The sequence below is a fragment of the Aristolochia californica genome, unplaced genomic scaffold (genome assembly GCF_029961685.1).
Source record: "Aristolochia californica isolate CCGP_79_NKW_82.1479 unplaced genomic scaffold, dmAriCali1.0.hap1 SCAF_2, whole genome shotgun sequence".
Taxonomy (NCBI): Eukaryota; Viridiplantae; Streptophyta; class Magnoliopsida; order Piperales; family Aristolochiaceae; genus Aristolochia; species Aristolochia californica.
Window position 1 is genome coordinate 50046724 of NW_027181881.1, and position 21714 is coordinate 50068437.

At 37.6% G+C, this 21714-nt stretch overlaps 5 protein-coding genes across 6 annotated transcripts; 1 reads left to right on the plus strand and 4 right to left on the minus strand.

Moving 5' to 3' along the window:
- The first annotated feature begins 1006 nt into the window (after window positions 1-1006).
- On the plus strand, window positions 1007-4628 carry LOC137955582 (protein WHAT'S THIS FACTOR 1 homolog, chloroplastic). 2 transcript variants are annotated; one of them, XR_011113170.1, is made up of 5 exons: window positions 1007-1178; window positions 1285-1479; window positions 1768-1882; window positions 2137-4059; window positions 4514-4628. XR_011113170.1 is itself a non-coding variant. In XM_068802592.1 (4 exons), the coding sequence occupies exon 4, from the start codon at window positions 2198-2200 to the stop codon at window positions 3434-3436; it is 1239 nt and encodes a 412-aa protein (XP_068658693.1). In that variant the 5' UTR covers window positions 1007-1178; window positions 1285-1479; window positions 1768-1882; window positions 2137-2197; the 3' UTR covers window positions 3437-4628. The 2 variants fall into 2 exon arrangements, 1 of the variants encoding a protein (XP_068658693.1); XM_068802592.1 differs by having other exon boundaries at window positions 2137-4628.
- Window positions 4629-4901: 273 nt separating this feature from the next.
- On the minus strand, window positions 4902-8778 carry LOC137955583 (fructose-1,6-bisphosphatase, cytosolic). The gene is made up of 11 exons (XM_068802593.1): window positions 8085-8778; window positions 7366-7413; window positions 6978-7052; window positions 6816-6877; window positions 6632-6698; window positions 6441-6554; window positions 6175-6261; window positions 5747-5817; window positions 5493-5645; window positions 5257-5332; window positions 4902-5018 (listed from the first exon to the last, which is right to left on the minus strand). Exons 1-11 carry the CDS (start codon window positions 8241-8243, stop codon window positions 4902-4904), a joined length of 1029 nt encoding a protein of 342 aa, XP_068658694.1. The 5' UTR covers window positions 8244-8778.
- Window positions 8779-9844: 1066 nt separating this feature from the next.
- LOC137955246 (isochorismate synthase 1, chloroplastic-like) lies at window positions 9845-15823 on the minus strand. The gene is made up of 14 exons (XM_068802107.1): window positions 15533-15823; window positions 15020-15258; window positions 14625-14742; window positions 14370-14486; window positions 14062-14208; window positions 13741-13815; window positions 13578-13646; window positions 12093-12211; window positions 11761-11818; window positions 11477-11587; window positions 11118-11202; window positions 10867-10964; window positions 10687-10779; window positions 9845-10138 (listed from the first exon to the last, which is right to left on the minus strand). Exons 1-14 carry the CDS (start codon window positions 15821-15823, stop codon window positions 10031-10033), a joined length of 1728 nt encoding a protein of 575 aa, XP_068658208.1. The 3' UTR covers window positions 9845-10030.
- A 667-nt stretch (window positions 15824-16490) lies between these two features.
- LOC137956723 (serine/threonine-protein kinase ATG1t) lies at window positions 16491-19853 on the minus strand. The gene is made up of 8 exons (XM_068804315.1): window positions 19502-19853; window positions 18075-18192; window positions 17935-17993; window positions 17798-17862; window positions 17611-17704; window positions 17163-17243; window positions 16935-17046; window positions 16491-16825 (listed from the first exon to the last, which is right to left on the minus strand). The coding sequence occupies exons 1-8, from the start codon at window positions 19751-19753 to the stop codon at window positions 16773-16775; spliced, it is 834 nt and encodes a 277-aa protein (XP_068660416.1). The 5' UTR covers window positions 19754-19853; the 3' UTR covers window positions 16491-16772.
- Window positions 19854-19945: 92 nt separating this feature from the next.
- Window positions 19946-21598, minus strand: LOC137955247 (pentatricopeptide repeat-containing protein At2g20540). The gene has a single exon (XM_068802108.1). It carries the CDS (start codon window positions 21596-21598, stop codon window positions 19946-19948), a length of 1653 nt encoding a protein of 550 aa, XP_068658209.1.
- Between the last annotated feature and the right edge of the window lie 116 nt (window positions 21599-21714).

Sequence of the window (21714 nt, forward strand, 5' to 3'; positions counted from 1 at the left end):
AAATACATAAATCGTAAAAAATATAAATTAAATAAATAAAAATTATTAAATATATTTATATTAATGATAAAGTGAAATAATTTTATATTAATCCTTGATGAGAATGGCAGTAATATATCTTTGAGAAATGGGAGAGGCGGCTAGAGTGAGTCAAAAATCAAAATGAATACAGAGGGGGGGAAGTGAAATAGAAAGTGAATCATTTTTTCATGTCAGTGTGCTCGATGTAAAGTGTATTAGAAAACATTTTCTTGTGTTAGTGCCCAAAATAAAAAATGTAGTGTAAACAAGAGAATAGATTACTTTTTGTAATATACTTAAATAGATAATAAACTTAAACAAACATTATTACTTTTATAATAAGTAATTTAATGTAATATTAAAATATATTAACATTATAATTAATTAAATAAAGATGTTACATTAATAAATTAAGATAGATTGTAGTTCAGTCTAAATTAATATAATAATTACGAGTTAAAATTAACTGTTTGCACTGATTAATTATAAAAAAGAAAATACTTAAACAAAAATGTGTACTTTTATAACGTCTAGATACTTGATCAAATTCTTAATTTAAATATATTTTAATTATCACTCTTAAATCACTAATTTAATATTGTAATAACAGTAATAAATATAATAAATAAATATATTATTTTATTAATAACATAAGATAGATTTTAACGTAGTATAAATTATTAATATAATTCAAAAAATAAAAATGATTAGTTTAATTAATTTTTAAATATAGAATAATAAAAGAAAAATACTTTATCAAATGATTACTTTAATATTATTTTAATTATCACTCTTAAATCACTAATTTAATATTGTAATAAAATTAATTAATATAATAAATAAATATAGTATTTTATTAATAACATGAGATATATTTTAATATAGTATAAATTAATAATATATTTATGTACTGAAAAAATATTAGTTTAATTAACTATACAAAATAAAAAGAGAGCGAGAGGCGAGAGAGGGTCGAGCAAGGGAAGGTCGAGCGAGAGCAGGAAGAGAGAGGAGAAGCAAAGAGGGCCAAGAGAGAAGGTCAAGCAAGGGAAGGTCGAGCGAGAGCCCCGTCCTTCCGTCCCCTCCATTGCGAATTTATCTCATCCTTCGCACCTTCACGACCTCACCCAAATGCCCCGATCTTCTCTTAGTTACCGGTGAGAACATCTTCACCCTCGTCCAAACTCAGTTGTTGTTTTTTTCTTTTTTGTTAAAAATTTTGTCGTGTTGTTCACTTCTGTTTTCGTTTTCCTCCTTTCGTAGCTGAAGCCACTTCAGCCGCTCAACGGCAAATCTGACCGGTTTGCGGTGATGGTGGTGGACTTGCAGTTGACGGGGAACATTTTGTTGTTTGCAACGAGTGTGCATTTCTAGTATGTAGGACGTGCCATGAGTATAAGTGCAGAAAAGGAAGCCAGGTCTGCCTGCAGTGCAAAACCAGATTCAAGCGTCTTAAAAGTAATGGATTTTGTGTCCATGTCTTTTACAATATCTTAAATTATATCCTTCGGCTGACTGGAAAATCGTTTTCCAGAGTTCTGAGATCTGATTTCGAAACGTCGTTGGCAATTCTTAAAAATCTTCCTTCGAGTCTTCCTCCTACCGTTCTCGGAATAAGCATGACTCATCTTTATAACCAAATACATTTCTTTCAAATTGCTTTTGGAAACTTTCAAATTTTTAGGGTGCGCGGTGATAAAGAAGAAGATGACATTGATGATTTGGAGAATGAGTTCAATTTTGCAGGAAGAGACAAGCAGGATATGCAGTATGTTATTTTTAAGGCCGAGCTAGTGATCAGAACGTGCCTCAAGTAGTTCATGCAATTCCTCCGGTCCCTTTGGTCACCAATGGCCAGATGGTAATTTACTGCTATCCTTCTCTTACCATCGAGTACCTGTAATCTTTTCTTGTCTCATATTTTTTTCTTACATTGTTTGAAGAGTATTTCTGTATTTTTTTATACTGATTTATAGTTAATAATAACGTAATTCTGTCTATTCTGCTCCCTCTTCTTTTATATATATTCGTAATTTATATCTATTTAAGACTTAAGTTTAATAATTTAATTCCATTCTGTTATTTTAATAATAATTATATTCCAACGCCTGCCAGAACTGCGTTTGCTGAAGGCACCAAAACCCTCACGATACAGAGAGAAAGAGGCTCGCCGCAAATGGTGATCAAACATCTTTCAGCGCTTCTTTTCCGTTGTTCCAATTATCATGCTCTAATCTTTTGTTCTAGCCAAAGACGGCATTTCTCCGTTTGGTCCAGCCCCAAAGATCCTGCTCTCGAATCAGCTCTATCTCGCAACCGCCGCTGGATAGTGAATAACCAAATTAAGAACATCATCCTTCGCTACCCTAACCAAACTCCACCTGTTAAGTTCATCCAGAAGAAATTCAAGACTCTTGACCTGCAAGGCAAGGCTCTCAACTGGCTTAAGAAATACCCTTGCTGCTTTGAAGTTTTTACCGAAGGCGACGAGAACTACTGCCGACTGACGAAACGCATGATATCCCTCGTCGAAGATGAAGGATCAGTACAAAGCAGTCGCGAACCGCTTCTTGTTGAAAAACTAGCCAAGGTATTGCTTTTGAGTTGCAATCATCGACTCCACGTGGTGAAGTTGAATGAATTGAGAAGGAATTTTGGCTTTCCAGACGATTACTTGCTTCGTATTGTGCCAAAATATCCGGAAATGTTCCGAATCATTAACAATTCTGGACGCAGAAATTCCATGGAGATTGAGATAATTTCTTATGACCCGGAATTAACTGTTTCCGTGATTGAGGCAAAGGCGCGGGAAATGAATGCCGAGCCACGCTTCACTTGTTGCCTACCGGTAAGTTGGGAGAAATCATGGCAAAGATTTGGGGAATTTAATGAAAAATTACCCTATATTTCACCATATACTTGTGCAGTATTGGACCAAGTGATTATGGAGAAGCGGGCGGTGGCTTTGGTTCATGAATTACTTTCTTTGATGCTTTGGAAGAGAGCTTCCATTGTAAAATTAGGACATTTTAGGAGGGAATTTGCATTACCGGAAAAATTGAACAGAATGCTGCTTCGACACCCAGGGATTTTTTACGTTTCTAACAAGTACCAGATTTATACAGTTGTTCTTCGAGAAGGGTATTTGGGCTCAGAGCTAGTTGAGAAGGATCCACTTGTGTTAGTTAAAGAGAATTTTGGCGAGTTAATGCAGGAAGGAGTTCATGAGTACAATAGAAGAAGATGTCAAGTGAATTTAGAGAAGAAGCGTAGAAAAGGCCTACTTAAGGTGAGAACTGATACTGAAATGTCTGAGGATGATAAGCCTGCAGGGCAGGCCCCTGAGTTATACAAATCTGAGGAGAGGAAGAGATTTTATAAGGTCTTGTTCGATGACAATGTGACATGGGAGTAACTTGCTGAGTTAGGGGTGATTTCTCAATAGATTGACTGAGGCAAGCCTACTGCCATTTATTTATATAATTGATTGTTCGGAAAAACCTTCATTGGCATGGTCAATGCCGAGTTTAGAAATAATCTGAGAGATGTCCCTTGTAGTATCTGATATCTCTCTACCGAACACTCCAGAGAGTTTTTTTGTCCAGTTCGAAGGTTTTGAGGATTATTTTGTGATTCTAAGGTCTGCTAATGGGGGATGAAGGAAAATGTTAACAGTGTGGCTTTGGTAGTCACTATTAACTCAGACAAGTGTGGTAGACAGATACAACTTTTTTAACTGCCTGGCATCAAAGGGATTTGTTGGCCTATCTTTATTTTCGGACATTTACTTTATGGGCATTTGAGAATTTATTTGCCAAAGTCCTTCCAATTCGATCTCCTGGGCAGTATTTTTAGGCTAATTTTTGCTTCTTTATGAGTTTCATGATTGGTGCAGCATATCTTAATCTCGGAGGGTTGTTACTAGCAACATTTGCCTCTGGATATTGATTGACTCATGCACTTGAGATCCAGCTTGGAGGGCAACAAACGAGTAAATGGGTTCATCTTTGAATTATTTTTTGTTCAATACTCCGAGCTGTAAGTGTGCCCTTCTTCATCTACTTGCATTTTATTTTGGAGCTTTGGTCCATACAGTTTGCTAGTTTTTCCTTTGAGACCGTCGAGTATTGAGAGGTATCTTTTGTACAAGCATAATATAGAAGAATATGAATTCCCTTTGATGCCGTTCAGAAAAGTCCATCTGTGTCATGATGAAAGAAATTTTTGGTAAGTTATTCATGGCGGTGCGACTACATAGTCCATTACAGGATGGCAGTCCGTCCTGTGATGGTAGTATAGTAGTAAACATTAGGGAGTGTGAAGATGGCAGTTGAACTGTTCTTCATTTTTGGTAGATTTTTTTAGAAGTTTTGCATACTGAAGAGTAAATGCTTTGTTATGATTGATCGCTTGATATGTGATGAAGTTCAGGGGGCCTCTACCCTATACTCACTGACGCTTTTGATGAAGTATGTTCATTGCTATGTTTCAGGGCGGGTTTCTGAGTTGTGGTTTACTGGGTTTCTTAGTGGACAGGAAGTAGGAGTGAGATATTTACCTCTCAAATATATTCATGTATTCTTACAAGTCGTCCTGTGTCATGGTTTCTGCACACTTTTTCTTCCAGGGATGTATTCATGCATTCTTGCAAGTTGTTGTGCGTGATGAATGTACTTCATGCATGTACAAATGGCAAAAGGGGAAGAGTGGGCTAGGATACAGGAACTAACCCTCAAAAGGCATATATATAAATGAGTTCATTGTTACAAGGAGATTTCATGAAGATTTGAGCTTTCTTTTACATGATTATTAGAAAGAAATGAGATGACACAGGAGCAGGTGGTCGACGGCACTCGGAGGAAAGCTTGTATTTTTCAAGATTATGCTGTTTTTTCAGCAGTAGCGGCATAGAGTGATTTTATTTCTTCAACATCATCATAGCTGCCAAGAAAGATGGGAGATCGCTGATGGATCTTCGTAGGAATCAAGTCAAGAGCCTGGCCAAAGGCAAATTTAGCTCTATTAGTTTGAACATGATATAGATCAAATGTAAGATGAACAAAATAATCAGAACAGAAGATTATGTATCAGCAATCTTTTCTAAGTCATTTACTTACTGATTGAGGTGGTGTAATGAAATTTTTTTTTCTAGAAAATCGATCAACATTTCTGAAACTGAACATACTTTATGAAACTGGGAAACAAAAATGTTAATTCAGAAGAAACGAAACGTACCCGTTCCTTGCCTGTAAATGCTTGACCTCCTGCTTGCTCCATCAAGAAAGACATGGGGAAGACCTCATAAAGTACACTGCATATGTAGTAAAAACTATGCTGATCATAAATGCTTGATATGTTGGATTTTACATGGAGAAGAAGCTAGTTATCCTTAGCAAACCGTGAATAATTAACCTAGCTGGTCATTATAGTTATTTGGAGGAAGTCAATAGATAAAAGTTTTTTGTACATACCGAAGTTTCCCATTTGGGCTCTTTTTGTCTGCTGGGTATAAAAAGATACCTCCATAAAGTAATGTACGGTGGACATCAGCAACCATACTGCCAATATATCTCAGTGATTTTGGAGATGAACCATCCTGAGGAAATTTGCAATTCTCCACAAACCTACATACAAAAATAGAAAAAGGAAAGAAAGAAAGATTCACAAACTACATTCCAACTAAGAAACGATATGACAGTAAATTTAATTAAGCGATTAAACTCACTTGGCAGTTGGCTCATCCCAGTTCTTAGCATTTCCTTCATTCACAGAGTAAATTTTTCCCTTTTTTGGGATCTAGATGACAGAGGAAAAAATATTGTATCATACATTTCAAACACACTAGTTTCCATGATTCAAAAGAGCTTGCTTCAGGTAAATTTTGAAACAGATTCACCAGACCAACTTCTCTATCAACATAATCAAAGCCTTATGCTGACAATATCGGCGTTGGCGAAATGAGTCTTGTCATTTCGTTATGACAAATTATTTATTGCTCCACTTTTGTTCCTATGAATTACATGAAATTTCTTTCACTAGGTTGTTTGAATATCTAAGAAACTACAGCGTTAAGACTAGGAAATTATATTCAGGAAACAAAATCATCAAAGATAGAAATTGACTGCTTAAATGAAAAAAATTCAAAAGTGAAACCTTGATGTCTGGATGAGTCAGTATAAACTCCCCAAGAGATGGATCAAGCGTGAAACCATTAACACCAGTACCAGTGCTCAGCACAAACTGCAACAAAAAAATTACCATTGAGATAATGAGGTTTGTATTGCTAATAAAGCATTACATGAAAGAAAAACAGATAGGACCTTTTAGGTGTTTTTTGAAGATGATTATGGACAGTTTTTTTCATTTTTATGCATCAAGACCTGAGAAAACATCCAAGAAGATGATATGGTCAATTTTACCGTGCAAGAGCTCCCATACATGCAATACCCAGCAGCCAGCATATTCTTTCCAGGTTGCAAGACATCTTCAAGTTTTGGTTCATCTGTGTCTTTCAACATATATATTCCAAAAATCTGTAAGGAAAATTTCACTACATTAGCTGAAGCCACCATACAGTGCACAACTAATAGGGATAGGATGGATGTCATACAGTTCCAATCGATACGCCACAGTCAATGTTGGAAGAGCCATCCAATGGATCAAATACAACACAGTATCTGCACTATTAACAAAAGATAAATTGAAGCATTAGTACAGGGCACCTAGCACAGATTCTTAAAAAAAAAGAGAACTGATATAGGTGTTGGTGAACATGCAAGAGTACAAGCACTTACCTCCCACCCTTTGATGCCTCCACAAAGGTTGCCTCCTCGTCCTCTTCCGAGACAAGAATACTCTGAAAAAAAGGATTTGAGATAAGCCTAGATACAAATTGTTTACCAAATACATGTGAGGAAGGTACAAATTCCCCTAACATGGTGTTAAACAAGACTTACTGTTCGACCACTACCGATCAGCGCCTTAATGAAAACTTCATTTGAAAGCACATCCAGTTTCTTCTGCTCCTCACCCTGAATGCAGGATAGGTTCAATGAATCTATGCTACAGTGCAAAATTAAACCCCACAAAACTGTTTGCTTACTTAAAAAAAAAATATGTTCAAGTGACTAAAAAAATTATACAAATGAAATGCAAATTGTGAACGGTGAGGGGCTCGATGTTTGACCTGAATTAGAAGATTTGAATGATAAACTTAATAATAAGTAGTAGTTTCTTGGGGTATTAGAGAGGGCCAAAGTAAGCAGATACGGTTTTGAAAGCAGAAATACTGCAAAAGGCTTCCATAACAATGTACTTACCAAATTTACCATTTACAGAATTTACCTGAACATTAGTCTCTCCAGCGAGTCCAATGAGTTTGGCCAACCCAGCCTGTTCAAATAGGAAATGAGAGTAAGACATGGATGATCAAACTTGTAAGAGAAGGAAGTCGAAGGGGAAACATTAACAAAGGAAACTTTCACGAGCAAAACCCATTGCAGATCAAATCAATGCTTAAAAAGTTTGAACAAATCAAGACAAGGTTATACGTAGGTCTTCTATTTTAACTTTTGAATGTTTGTAAATCGGCAAGATCTGAATCCACACATTAAATAGCAGGCTCCTTACTTTCTGTAAGTTTTGGATTTCTCCTTGTTTTCGGAAGAGACTTAAAACAAACCCATAATTATAAAAAATAGAACCGAATTGGAGCCGGCCATGAATGTCCTCTGCGTTTGTTTTAAGAAACCAACCAAATGAATTGAATTCAAATGAGTTGTAAAATAGCTTGAACAATTAAATCACTACATCTAGCACGATCCGTGTGATGGTCAATGATCAAAATAGGAAAAAGAATCAACCAAAAATTAAACTAAAAGTGAAAAAGTAAAAGACTTAAAAGAGTACTACCAATCCTTCCAGAAATTTAAACATTTTCAATCATCAGACTATACTCCCTCAATTCCAGCCCAGTACGAGTTGCCAAAATTATACTTGTATTACCCATGCATCAAACACTCCGAAGAGAAAGAAAGCACAAAAAGAGAGAAATAAAAAAAGACCTTGTTAACGGCACTGCAGACGAATTTACATCCGAGAACAATATGGCTAAGCAAGATGGAGAAATCCCCCCTCGACTCCGGATGTTTAGACTGCTCGTTGAGCACGAAACGGGTAATGGTCATCAAATCCGTCCGATGAGCATCCGCAGCGTGATCCATGTCTCCTTCCACCCAAAAATCCAAAACCCACCACCTATTTTTCGAGGTAACAGACCAAGAAAAAGAATCCGACACCTGTGACTACTTATAACTTATACCCAGTCGACGAGCGAGGAAGGAAAAACAGGTGGAAAGGGATAGCGCTATCTGATGTCACTGGAGGCGTAGGACGACACGTGTCACGACCGCCATGAACAAAGGGCAGGTGATCGTGGAGTGGCGGAGGTGCGGAGATGAAGATAACGAGCCTTTGGCTGGCTTGAAAACGGTCCTCCAGCGGCTGGTTTTGAGCAGTTGAGGGACGTTTTCTCGTGCTTTGTCCTGCTCGGAGCAAAGTCCAAAGATGGAGGGGTCTATAATTTATGATATCCGTCTTGGGAGGGGTGACGACTGATGAGAACGAAGAGAGAGGCATGAACGTAATATAGGAGTTGCAGAGGATAATCCCATTAACGGAAATGACAGAGACGAGGCGATGAGTCAGCTTCGATCATCTTCATTTCCTTAGTTGGCGGGATTGGCTGCTTTGTCTAGACGCAACGTAGCGACGCCAGACGAATGTTCCTGGAACGGAATTTGTCTGCAAGTCGTAGTTATCTGGAAATAATGGTGTGTTTCGATAAGATGAAAACTATGGAAAGTGTAAATTAAAATTCTCTTGACAAAAATTTTATGGGATAAACAAATTTAACTGAATTATGTTTATCCCACAAAATACTAAAAGGGAAGGAAAATGAGTTCCCATTGTCCCAATAGGAAATGATGGAAAAATTAATCGAGGGAGCATAAACACTAGAAGAAACGACTAACTAGTTATAAATATACAAGGGACATAACCTACTTATGAAGGTTTTTTGTTTTTTTCAACATTCAGATGAATAAAAGTTATTGTACATAGAGAGAAGAGAAATTACTTGGTCGTCAGAATCGGGAACGAATAAAAACTCTTTTAAATATTATTGACTATTGTCAAGAAGCTGACCAATATAACCTAAAAACTAGTCATTTAAGTGCGGAAAACCAACCTAATCAAGAGAGGATTCGAAGGCGAGACGTGCCGGACCTGGCTCTAATACCATATCAAGAGGCTGGCCAATACAACCTAAAAGATTAATCGTTTAAGTGCGGAAAGCCAACCTAATCAAGAGATGTGGACCAGAACCACCTCTAACAACTATAACAATCGTAACATTATCAATTCAGGTTTAATACATCTAAAGTTAATTAATAAGCTAAAAATGTTTAGTTTTTAACTTTGTGAGCCATTCCATTCCATTATCTCTCTTGCGAGTGGATAGTTGAAGCTGAACAAAATTTTTAGGTTTATCTTATCATACTAGTCATATTTGAAAGCAAACACATCTAGATAAAGATATTAGACTTTGCCTTTCATAAATGATTTAAATAATTCCTAGCAAATGTATAAGCATAATTCCAAATTAATATACATGTAACTCCGTTTTAATTAAAATTTGCCTTTTTTAAGTGTTTCAAGTTTCAACTATATCAAATTTTGTTCTCAATTTATGAGATGGCTTTTGAGTGGTCTGTATATTTGTTGAATAGATATTTAAACATGAACGTATATAGCCAATAAATTCGGTTTCAAACTGTAGCATTGAGTATTGAATAAGAAGTCATCTGCAACTTGGTTCACAATAAAGTGCACAAATTCTATAAGAGATTACAAACTAAAGATGTTTTTTTATAAGATTCTGCACTATTACAAAGAATGATATTTATATGTGCTTCATAATCAACCACTTTCACTTCCAAGAGCAAGGTTACTATTTTTGTTTGAAACCACTGAGTACCGAAGACCAGTCACTGCCACTGATAGCCCCGTTTTGATGAAAGCAAGAGGGAGGTTTCTCCTGCTCTATCAACTTGATGAACTGCACAATAATGAAGAGGAGGGAAACAAATATGAACCGGTTCCAAGCTATATTAAGAAATACAAGAATGACTCAAAGCTGCTAGCACACTGAATAAGATTCCAAACTTTCAAAAATTGTGGACAAAAAGAAAATTGAAAAGCTATAGGGCATGTGTTACAAAAATTGAATTCAGTCAGTGAGAAGCTTATAACGGTATTTTGCATCGGTAGTATTCAGGTTAGCCCCAGAGCAGATTGCAATGTTGCATCCGTAGCTTTTTTAAGCTTAAAATATCATATGCCATTTGTAAATAACTACCCCCCACAACGGGGTATATCAATAAAATTCACACCAATTTCGGTACTTTTTTTGGGTATTGAAAATGGATTTTATTCCATTGGATTTATTCCATGTTATATTTATCTTCTCATGTAAAGCTTACATTTTCTATTATAAATTGTATAAATACCACTCTTAATCAATTGTAAAGGTGTGGTTCAATTCATCCTCTAATGTGGTTCAGTTCAATATCCAACACACAGATGGCGAAGGTGAGAGAGAGAGACCTGAGATGCTTTCAGTTCCAATTCCTCCCACTCAGAAGATGGATCAGTACCTTCAACTATACCAGCTCCTGCATAAACTATCATGCCAAGGCCCTAGAAATGAGGAGAGTAAGCAACACATTTTGAGGATCAGATAACATGTCTCGAAACCAATTGTTGGATAGAGCTGATGTCAATTACCTTTTCGACTAGCGCTGATCGAATACCAACAGCAAATTCCGACTCTCTCCCTCCAAACCAACCAACAGGCCCAGCATACATTCCTCGATCAAACATTTCTAGGAAGATTATATAAACATTATTGTTCATACCAACTGATAGAATCATCGAATGAATGGCCTTATTACAGTAACTAAACACAGAATTCTTTAATCTTATACGTTTTAATATGCTCATAACTACAGTAGAAACACAAGGCATGATCCTATTACCAGTTTCTGCAATAAATAAGCGTGCCTCCTCAGCAGGCAATCCACAAACAGCTGGGCTTGGGTGTAGAGAAGACAAAATTTCAAACTGCAAATTAAACACTATTAGATCCGTCATATGTTAAAACAGGCCTTTTAATTTGATTATATGCAAGCGACTCAAAGGAAAAGAATGGATCAAATGTGAACTTGGATTTATGAAGCTAACAGATTTTGGATACAGGAAAACAAATCACCAGCAATTCAGACTGGTTATCTAAGTTATAAAGTTATTAATCATCTGACTATCCTGGTTTAGGGTCAACAAGACTTACTTTATAGCATCATTAAATGACAGTTTTTTTTTTTCTTCACTTATTTACCTCATCATCTTCACTTCTTAACCTCCCTGATAACTGGGCATAGAGGTGCTGAACTCTTGGAAGTTTCAATATTGCTTTCTTAGGTTCTACTATCACCTGATCACAAAGAACCTAGACAAAAACAACTGCTCAGTTACTAGAACAATATCATGATAACCACAAAACAGATTCACCTATGATAATGCGAACAAATAGGATAAATTCTTGGTCAGTATGATTCTGTAACGCTGCTGTGTCAACAATAAACTAGAAAGTCTGCATAATAATACTAAAATTCAGCTTACCTCAAGCTTCCTTCTAATGCTCTCTCGCACGATTGTGAACTCAAGGTGGTCTTTGGAACTGCCAATGAACAGAAAACCTCAATTACAACTTAAAAGCCTTAAAAATTATTTGCAAGCTAGAGCTATCCTTCCAAGAAAGCAAACACAGCTTGAAATGGGAATGCAACAAAAATTAGTCTATAGCTTCTATTTCATGATTGTATGGGAATAGGCATTGACAAGATGCATGCACGAGGCTTGAGTAAGCTTGCACCAGCATAAAAAATCAACCATCATATAGACAAGCAAATTCTTTAGAGACAATATGTTGCTAGCCTGTAAAAAGAAGACACCTTTTAAGCAACTCCTCCTCGATTTGGAGGTCTTGACTATCTGATCCACCCCTTGCACGAGTACCAGCCAATGCCTCACTTGAAATATCTAGATATCTTCGGTGAAATAGTTGCTCTGGCTATTCACAAAGTTATTCAGTTGTCAAAGCATAAAACCAATAGTTAGAAGAAACCCACTTAAAATGAAGCCTATCATAGGACAAAAAGAAGTTAAGCACACACGTGATACACTCTGTTCATGTCGTTAGCTATACTTTTCTGAAGGTTTGGCTCTGTGTATATCTAATGATAACTACAACCGTTGTCCTAAATCTTATAAGAAATTCACTGTGCTTCTGCACAATAGAACTTTTGGGTCAATGCGTATTCTGTGGATTTGGGAAAGAGGTACCTTGAGTATTCGTAAAAACATTTTGCTAAGCCAAATCAAATACCTTATGAAATGCGTAGAATACAAAATTGCACAATAAAAATTGTGAACACAAATTAGAGAAGAGAAATAATAAGGTTACTGGAGCAGAACATTGAATGTATTGAACATAGAGAAAAGTGTGGAAAATGGGAGAGGAAAGCAAAGCAAAGAATGAAGCAGCAGAAACCACAGAGGACAACTTAATGGCTGGAGTCTTGTAGGCAACAGTCGCAGATGAAGAGATTGGACAATCAGTTCCAAAGCTGATACATGCCCATGCAGGCAACAACTTGTGTAAAACTGTGCTTATAATTTTGTCTAAGTCCATTTTAAGTCATGAATCAATTAACCGAAAGCTAGTAATGAAGAGAATCCAAATAGGAGAAAAAGAAAGAAGTTGTACTAGCCAAAAAAAGGATATCTAATGATTGGATGCAAAGTTTGTCAATGATAATGAGAAACAGCAACTGGAAAGTTGATTGTTCCATTATATTTTGAATGGTAATGCAACTAACAAGAACTAGGAAAAGAAGTTCTTCCCTTGGTTAATTTTAGAATCTGTAATCAATCATGTGAAAACCAACAGACTATTTTGTCTTACAAATTCATGAACAATGTATCTCTCCAGAATGACAATTGAGGGCTAGATATGAAATTGTCAATCAGTGAGACAATATCATGTACTGTAAGGTGTGAGCTGCTCTCTAATATACCAGATAAGAACCAATCAAGTAAATATTTTTAGTATCCTGTGACCACTAGTCCGTGAGAAGGATTAGAAAAATAAAGCTTCTAATGCCACGTCAGAGAAAAATCAACATAACGGTATCTACTGAAAAATGAGAACATATCTTTCAACCATAGAATTTTTTCTTTTAAGAAAAAAAATTGCAGTTCCAGGCAACAACTTTTAGTTTCCGACCGATATGGGAATGTTAGAGTTATAAAGGAAAAAATGCCATATTCGGAGTCTAATTCATAAAATTAAGATGGGAATCACAAGGTATAACAAATACATTGTTCAGCTATACGGAAGGACAAGTGTAATATTTGTTGCATAGAACTGACTATACCGTGTTCCCAATAAAAGCTGGTGCAGCTGGTGGCTGTAAGCAGAACTGGTAAGCATGTTGGCCTTCATCCTGGTCATATTAATTTTCAAACCATATAATAAATTTGAAAATTCAAAAACCAACATACTGGAAGCGATATGATGATGGTTCACAAGTTGTTTACCAGTAACCGAGCTAATAACGCCACAGGGTTGATGTCACTACTAGGGACAACTCTACTGCTCCGTGCCAATACAACCTAAACCATCATGAATGACTGCATTAGTAAAAACTTTTCACATTTTGTCTATATTTCCTTTTCCCTTGGTATAACAGACTAAATCCTGTGTTTCAAATTTGATTATTCCATGTCAAAAAATAATCTTCTTCATCCATATTGACATTACATGAAAATGCATATACAACTAATAATACACAAAGTATACACAGACCGTGGACATTTGTATAATTTAGTATCCCTATGATGAATGGAGCAACAATATACCTTAGCCATTCCTGACCTTCTCTTGTTTATCATGTCTAAAGCTTTCTTAACGGCTGTATCCCAGGATGACTTGGTGGGAACATGAACCTGACTAATTAGTTTTGTTCCAGTGAAATCCTTCTCCAACTTCACATGTGAGGAGGAGATCTATACAATTACAACTTCAGAAGATTATACGAGATTTAACTTTTATAAAAAGCTGCATAAATATTTTTAAGTGAAAAAAGAGTCCACATAGGGCATGACATCATGAGGGACTTAAGAAAATGAGTCCCCAGTTTTGCAATAAAGAGAAATAGTTGGCAGACCTGATGTATTGTCGCTTCAAGTGAGCTTACTGCATTTTCCCATGTCCATAGAAGTGAACTATCCCATGCAATAGTACTGGCAAGCATTGAAGCTCCTTCAAGCTCATTAAGCTCTACCTGCTAGCCAGTTTCTACCGGCAGTTATTTAATTTGCAGGTGTTATGTACTACTTATGAACTCTTAATTAGTTACAACACAATCAATAGAAAAATGATGAATAAATAAATCCTGTGAACATTACATAATCTACTTTACCTGGGGAATAACAAAATAAAATGAGCCAAAACCCTCCCATTCAGAAGAGATATCAGTACTTGCATCAAATCGCAAAGCTCCATAAGCACGAATGAAAGGGCATTCCTTTGAGAGGAACCTTCACCAGTATAATTTGCAGCAAATTGTCAGGTGGAAATCAATCAAGTTGATATTTACACTTGAACGTTCATGGAGCTTAAGCTGTTTTCTAGCAATGCACATTGGCTCTCACTACCTCCCCTTGGGAACTTTTCTGAAACGCGGCTGGTTTGATCTCATGTAGTTACCTTACTGAATAATTAAACGTACTGGGAAAAGACGGCGTATCTCAAACAATTACATTACTCAAAATCCATGAAACATAGCTCCAGTAACCAGCAGTGGATACTACCTACCTCTTTATGCACCTCCAATCATCCAAAGTAAATGGATGAAACTGCTGAAAGAAAATCGCAGACCCTATGCCAGAAACTCTGAGCAAGTTAGGCGCTGTCCTTTTTGGATATTGCAAGCTGACGCCATTGGGAAAAAGATTTGATCCAGCCCTTTCACTTCTGCCTGAAAAGAAACAACGAGGAAGTACATGCTGAGCGTAAAGCCAGCTGACAGCATCTACTTGTTGTTGTATTGGTACCTGCGACAGAATTAAGTCAATAGAAGTGGTTTTTTTCTTTAAAGAAAAAAAAAAAAGGCTAGAAAGAGTTCGATAAGAACGGAAGAGGGCGCCGCAGCCAAAAAGAACTAGGACCCATGGAAAGAAGTTCCAAGTCTTAAAATCAAAAGAGATCAAGGACACCCTTTAAATCCACATTCAATAAAAAACTCTACATTCTAATTTGCCTTCTTCATAAAAAATGAAAAAAAACATTGACCATGAGTTTTCTAAAGTTGCAACTGAATTACCTTACCTCAAGACGAATAACTCCAGAGCTAAATTCAGGGGGATTCGACTTTAACTCAGAAATCGCCAACCTCAGCTCATTGATAGCCAACCATGGAGCTGAAACCGCCGGAAGAGTCCTAGTCTCACAGAGGCCGATGGGCAAATTGGGGTCTCCACAACACCCATTTATGGACATAGCCAAGCATTTTACATTGACACTCCGAGGCGACAAATGGACAGGATTTTGGACATTAGAGAATCTCAGTTTAGCAAAGCCAGGAGTTGTCGAACGTGAGATTGTATATGTAAGTGCCATCACAAACAGGGATGGCCGTCGAGTGTGGGAGCCAAGCAGAGGGCGGAAGGAGAAGTGATTGATTTCAGCAAATGATGAATGAATTGCACAGGGAGCAGTAAGGAAGACGGGTGCAGTCAGCAGGATACATGAACACGGACTTTGTGCGTATGTTTTATGGAGGTACTGACGTTCGAAAATGGAGCTTGATTCATAATCCAACAGCAGCTACAGGAGCGACAGTTATCCGTGGTGCAGATGCAGAGAAGTGAGGAGGATGAAAGACGGCAAAGAGTGACCCAGCCGCGCAAATTGATTGGTTGCTGATCTGTCGCGTAACCCAGACCAAAGATAAGAGTAAACGGTTTAATATTAATAAAGAGCTCGGCCAATTGAATCAGGAAGTGGCCTTTACGTAAATTTCTAAAACCACTCCAAAAAGACCATATTTGGGATAAGGTCATGTTTTGATTTTTTATTTTTTTAAATATGACACAAAATAAAACTACTTTGAAAATTATCTTTTAACTAAACATGATTAAGTTATAAGTTTAATTAATATTTTTATCATAATTTTTTTTTAATCATTATCTCATTTTCACTGACCAAATTCTATTTTAGTTCACAAGAGGTATGGGTCTCAATTGAAAGTTCTCCAGCTAAAATCAGCAAGTCCAAGATCAAATAGTTTGAATATCCCTAAGATATGTACAGGGGCTGTTCATCATTCACATTGAAATAAGAACATTTAAGACGTTTTTGGTATCTGTCTGCAGCACTTTGATTTTACATGCACAGATTTTAATTTTACACCAAATTCACAAACTGCACAAATACGAAAGGCTCTTCTAATGGAGGAAGCCAACATGCCATGCCGCTCCACCGACTGTACTTGATGGATGGAGTCAAAAGGATCGCCAACTTCTTGGACAAAAAGTGATAAGTTAAGAACGAGCAAAGATCGCCCAACTCATCCTTGCAGGAACTTATGGTGGCAGAACTCTTCGAAGGACAGACGCTTCCCTGACAAGATAACAACAATTCATTCTACTCACAACAATTGACATTTTATTTTAAACTATCAAAAGGTAAAGTAAAAGAATTTTTTTTCCACTGAACAATATTTATGTACCTGGATTTTTACACAATAGTCTTGTACACAAATCAACATAGTCAGGATGTTGATTATGAAGGATGAACTGAGAAAAAGGTAGACCCGTACATTTCTTGATATTCTGAAGCAACTGCAAAATATATATATTAATAACAACAACAACAACAACAACAACAACAACATGGAAGAGTTTAACAGAAGAAGTTGAAGGAAAACATTCACAGGGACGTAGAGCAAAAAAAATACTTGGACATTGCTCCTGCCACAGAAAGGTGGATATCCATTTAGAAGCTCAAAAAGTATGGCACCTATACTCCACATATCAACCTGTAACAACATCAGTAAAATTTGTTGAACAGCAATTTACATCCAGGAAGTAGAACGTCTCACAACACCCAACTGCACATGCAGTAGATAATGTACGCTGAACAGACAACCACAAGACCAACTGAAGCACGACAACCTGATTTCAGACATAGAAGTTAACAGATTGAAGTATTAGACAACTCTCATGGTCCTCAAGCAATTTGGCATCGGAACCAATGAAATACTTATTCAGCAAATATATTGACCATGGCACTTTGGACTTTTTGAACCAGTCCGTTCAGAATGTACACACTTCAAGATGTGGGTCCATTCACTTAAAAAATACCATTTGGACTCAACTTGCCAGACAGAAGAAATCAATCGTCACCTTTTCATCATACTTCTGAAACTGTAGCACTTCAGGAGCCATGTAAAAGGGAGACCCACAGACTGTTTCCACATGGTCACCAGGATGTACAACTCTGTTGTTAAGTAGAGAACGATCTAAGATTATTGAACAGAATATTTTCACTCAAGCAGGAAATATATGAATCGTGAACCGAGTAATGTTTTACCTTGACAAACCAAAATCGGATACCTTCAGCACAGCATCATTATCAAGGTGGGAAAGAAGAATATTCTGCTCCAATAATGCCTCTATTATGCTAGATATAGTTAATCTTGCTCAGAAAATAATGAATGATTCATTTACCTCTGGTTTCAAATCCCGGTGAATGATGTGATGGGCCCTGATTACCTCTAGTGCAGCTCCTACAAGGGCAAAGTTGTCAACTTACTATAAAGGAAATAGCACTGTTGCTCAAGAAATTTAGCTCATAAAGAACACACTACCTAGCTGCTGAGCAAATCTTCTGGCAATATGTTCATGGACCTGGCCATTTCGTTGAATGTAAGAAGCTAAACTTCCTCCCGCACAGAACTCTAAGACAAGAAATATGAACCTTTCCACCTGAAAAAAAAAGCCACAATTAACCAGAATCCTAGTTATAGAAGTAGAAAATCCTGATATATATTAGAGATCAATCAGTAGCAAGCCACTCCTAACAGGTTACAGAAATTCACAGCTAACTTTCTTGAAAAATTAGTCGAGCCCCTGGGCCCACAGTATTGAGTAACCACATAATTTGGTCATGGCAGGCCCTGCTATAATCATCTGCAGTATGAAACACGCTCTCAAGTGGGATTATCGCTCATCTTCACATCCTAGATTTTGCACACACAAAAGCCTATGGTTAAGAAAGCTTTTTCTTAAAATATCTGATAACCAGTACAAATATAAGACAAAAAATAGAATCAACAAGTGGTGCCGTAATCAACCTGAATATACCAAATCTAGAGAGAAACTGCCTAAAGTAACTCCACATCTTCACCTTTCAGAAGAAGGTAAATTAATCATCAGCACCATAGCCTTGTCCCAACTAAGTTAAGGCCAGCCGTCATCTTCCTTTTCCCGTTGTGCTTTACCATTTCATAGCTCCATTTTTAAAGTAGTGTCCTTCAAAAATTTTCTCCATCTCCACCGATATTATTTTGATCTTCCTCCATCTTTTGGTTAAATAGTCAATCAACAATCATAAACCTGCTTGACAACAGACTGGAGTTTTCTTGGCCTTATAGCTAAGATCAATTGTACTCTGTTCTAACATACTTTTTTGGATGCTTATCTTCCATAATTTGCCCAACATTCACCTCGAGATTACTAGTCACCCTCATCTTCTATAGGTGGTGCTTGTTCACTGATGACATCCAGCTCTAGACTAACCTCTGTGTTTTGCGTTCAACATTTTCTCTTTGTCAAAAACTGTGAAGGCCACCAGCAGCACACCAAAGAAGACACTTAATGAAAAACAACGTTATTCGACTTGTTCTTGGTATGCGTGGATATCTACAACTGCCTTTAAAGTTCAGTACTCTAATTGAAAAAAAATACAAATATGGAACAAAATATTCGAGCACGAGTAAAGACATCAAACCGAATCATAATGTCAGAGCGAGAGAGAGAGAGAGAGAGAGAGAGAGAGAGAGAGAGAGAATGATACTACTCCACAAAGATTTCATTTCAAGCATCAAAACCAAACACTATTGACTATTCATTCAAATAAACTTTTATGTAATAAATACCAGATTGACGTTGCAGAAGCAAACATAAAAACCCTATACAGTCGCAACTCGCAAATACTGCAAATCGGCCACTGTCGACCCTAAAATTGCCGAAATGATATAAAATAAACAAATTTCGAATCACAATCTAGTCTAACCTGAATTACGTCGAGAAGACGGATGATGTTGGGGTGGTTAACGCTCGCCAAAAACTTGACCTCGCAATCCAAGCAGTCCTTAAGATTTCTATTGAGTTTACAAAGGTCTATCTGCTTCAGAACCACTACTTCCCCGCTCGATCTATGCACTGCCTCCCAAACAACAGAAAGAGGACCCGTTCCCACTTTCCCTTTCAGTACATAGTCTCCAATCTTCGCTTGTACGAGCGATTCGCCGAAAATTTCCTCCATGCTCTCATCTCTTTTCCAGCCGGCAGTGATTTCTCTGCCCTATCAACGGCGAGGAAGCTGGCTATGGATCTTGTTAGGACATCGAAAGGGCAGAATGCGCCACTTATCCTGTCTCGTGTCGGGAGCACCTGCGGGACCCGCTATTAGCAAGAAGCTCGGGTCTGATAGAATCTGGAAACTTTGTCGGCCCACTTACATACAGAAGGTGTTAAAGAAAATATCTACATGGGCCGTCAAGTCTTCTTCAACAACCATGTTTACGCAGCTTCTCTGTCTCAGCTCCATAGCCAAGAGCTTCAATACTCTGCTAACCTCATCTGGTAACGGGTATGAATCGTCTCCTACCACAAACTCCTGTACCACATTGTTTACCTCAATCAAACTGCAACCAGGTGCTTTTTTCATCCCCTTGCTCCTTATTAATTTTCGCATTCTTGCTACCTCATCCCACATACCTGCAGCCGCATAGGTATTCGAAAGCAAGATGTAATTCCCAGTGTCGTCTGGTTCGAGTTCAACTAAGTGTTCCATTGCTATTATTGCGATTTTGATGTTCCCATGGGTTCTACAAGCACTAAGCAGCGAACCCCATATGGTAGCGTCTGGAACGATTGTCATCTTGTTGATTAATTCCAAAGCTTGATCAAGACAACCTGAGCGGCCAAGAAGATCCACCATACAGCCATAGTGCTCGATACCTGGAGGGATTGAGTGGTCCTTTGTCATTGAAGTCAAGTACTGCAATCCTTCACTGAGAAAGCCAGCATGAGCACAAGCAGATAGGACACCAAGATAAGTAATCCCATTTGGTTTCACGCGAGCTTGCTCCATATTTAAAAACAGATGGAGTGCCTCATGAGCCTTGCCATGGTTTGCGAATCCCCCGATCATTGCACTCCAGGAGATTACATCCCTATCTTGCATGCTGTTAAACAGCTGATAAGCCTCTTGGATACTTCCACATTTTACATACATTTCGATTAAGGCATTACAAACACAAACCAGCTTCAGCAATCCGTGCTTGCCTGAATAGACATGGAACCATCTACCTAATTCTAGAGCTCCTAGTTGGGAGCACGCCGGTAAGACTGCCACAATACTTATGGCATCGGGTTTCACTCCAGTGACCTGCATTTTGTGGAACACCTCTAAGGCTTCAGAATACAACTCATTTTGGGAGCAGCCTGAAATCATTGTTGTCCAAGAAATAATTGTTCTAGTTGGCATACTCTCAAACATTTTTGCCGCCTTTCTCATCTTACCCAGTTTGCAGTATGCAAATATCAGCGTGTTCCAAGAAACAACATCTCTATCAGTCATTCTATCAAAAACATCTTGTGCGTCCTCTAAAGCATCGCATTTAGTGTACATCTCCATGAGACTATTCTCGATGATAGAATTTGAGGCAGGCCCGCACTTACAAACTTGCCCATGAACCAGCTTCCCAAGATACAGGTGCCGAAGTCCGCCGGAAGCTTTGATCACGAAAGGATAGGTGAATTTGTTTGCAGTAACACGGTTTGATTCTTTTGGGAATCTCAGCAGCTGTTGGTAAATGCTGACAGCTTCTATGTAAAATTCGTTTTGCGTGTAAGCCTGAACGATGGCATTGTACAGAAAAACGTTTGGCTCATTCACTTGGCCGAAAATTAACCTTGCGTATGTTGTTTCGCCATACTTGCTGCATATGTTAACCATTTTAGTAGCTAAAAAGCTGCTTTCGGAGAGAGATGATTTCAGAATGTAGGCATGTGCTTCCTTCAATTGTAACATGTTATTGCTTTTTTGCAGCGCGAATGCTAGTCGATCTTCCATTTCTCTGACAACTTGTACGCTTATTTTCATTCCGAAACTGGAGCCTTTGATAAGAAGTAAGGAATCGAGTTAAACTCTGAAGCCTGTATAAAAGGACCAAAAAGGAAGAAAGTCTGAAGCCTGTCTAAAGTGTGAGTGTAATTGTT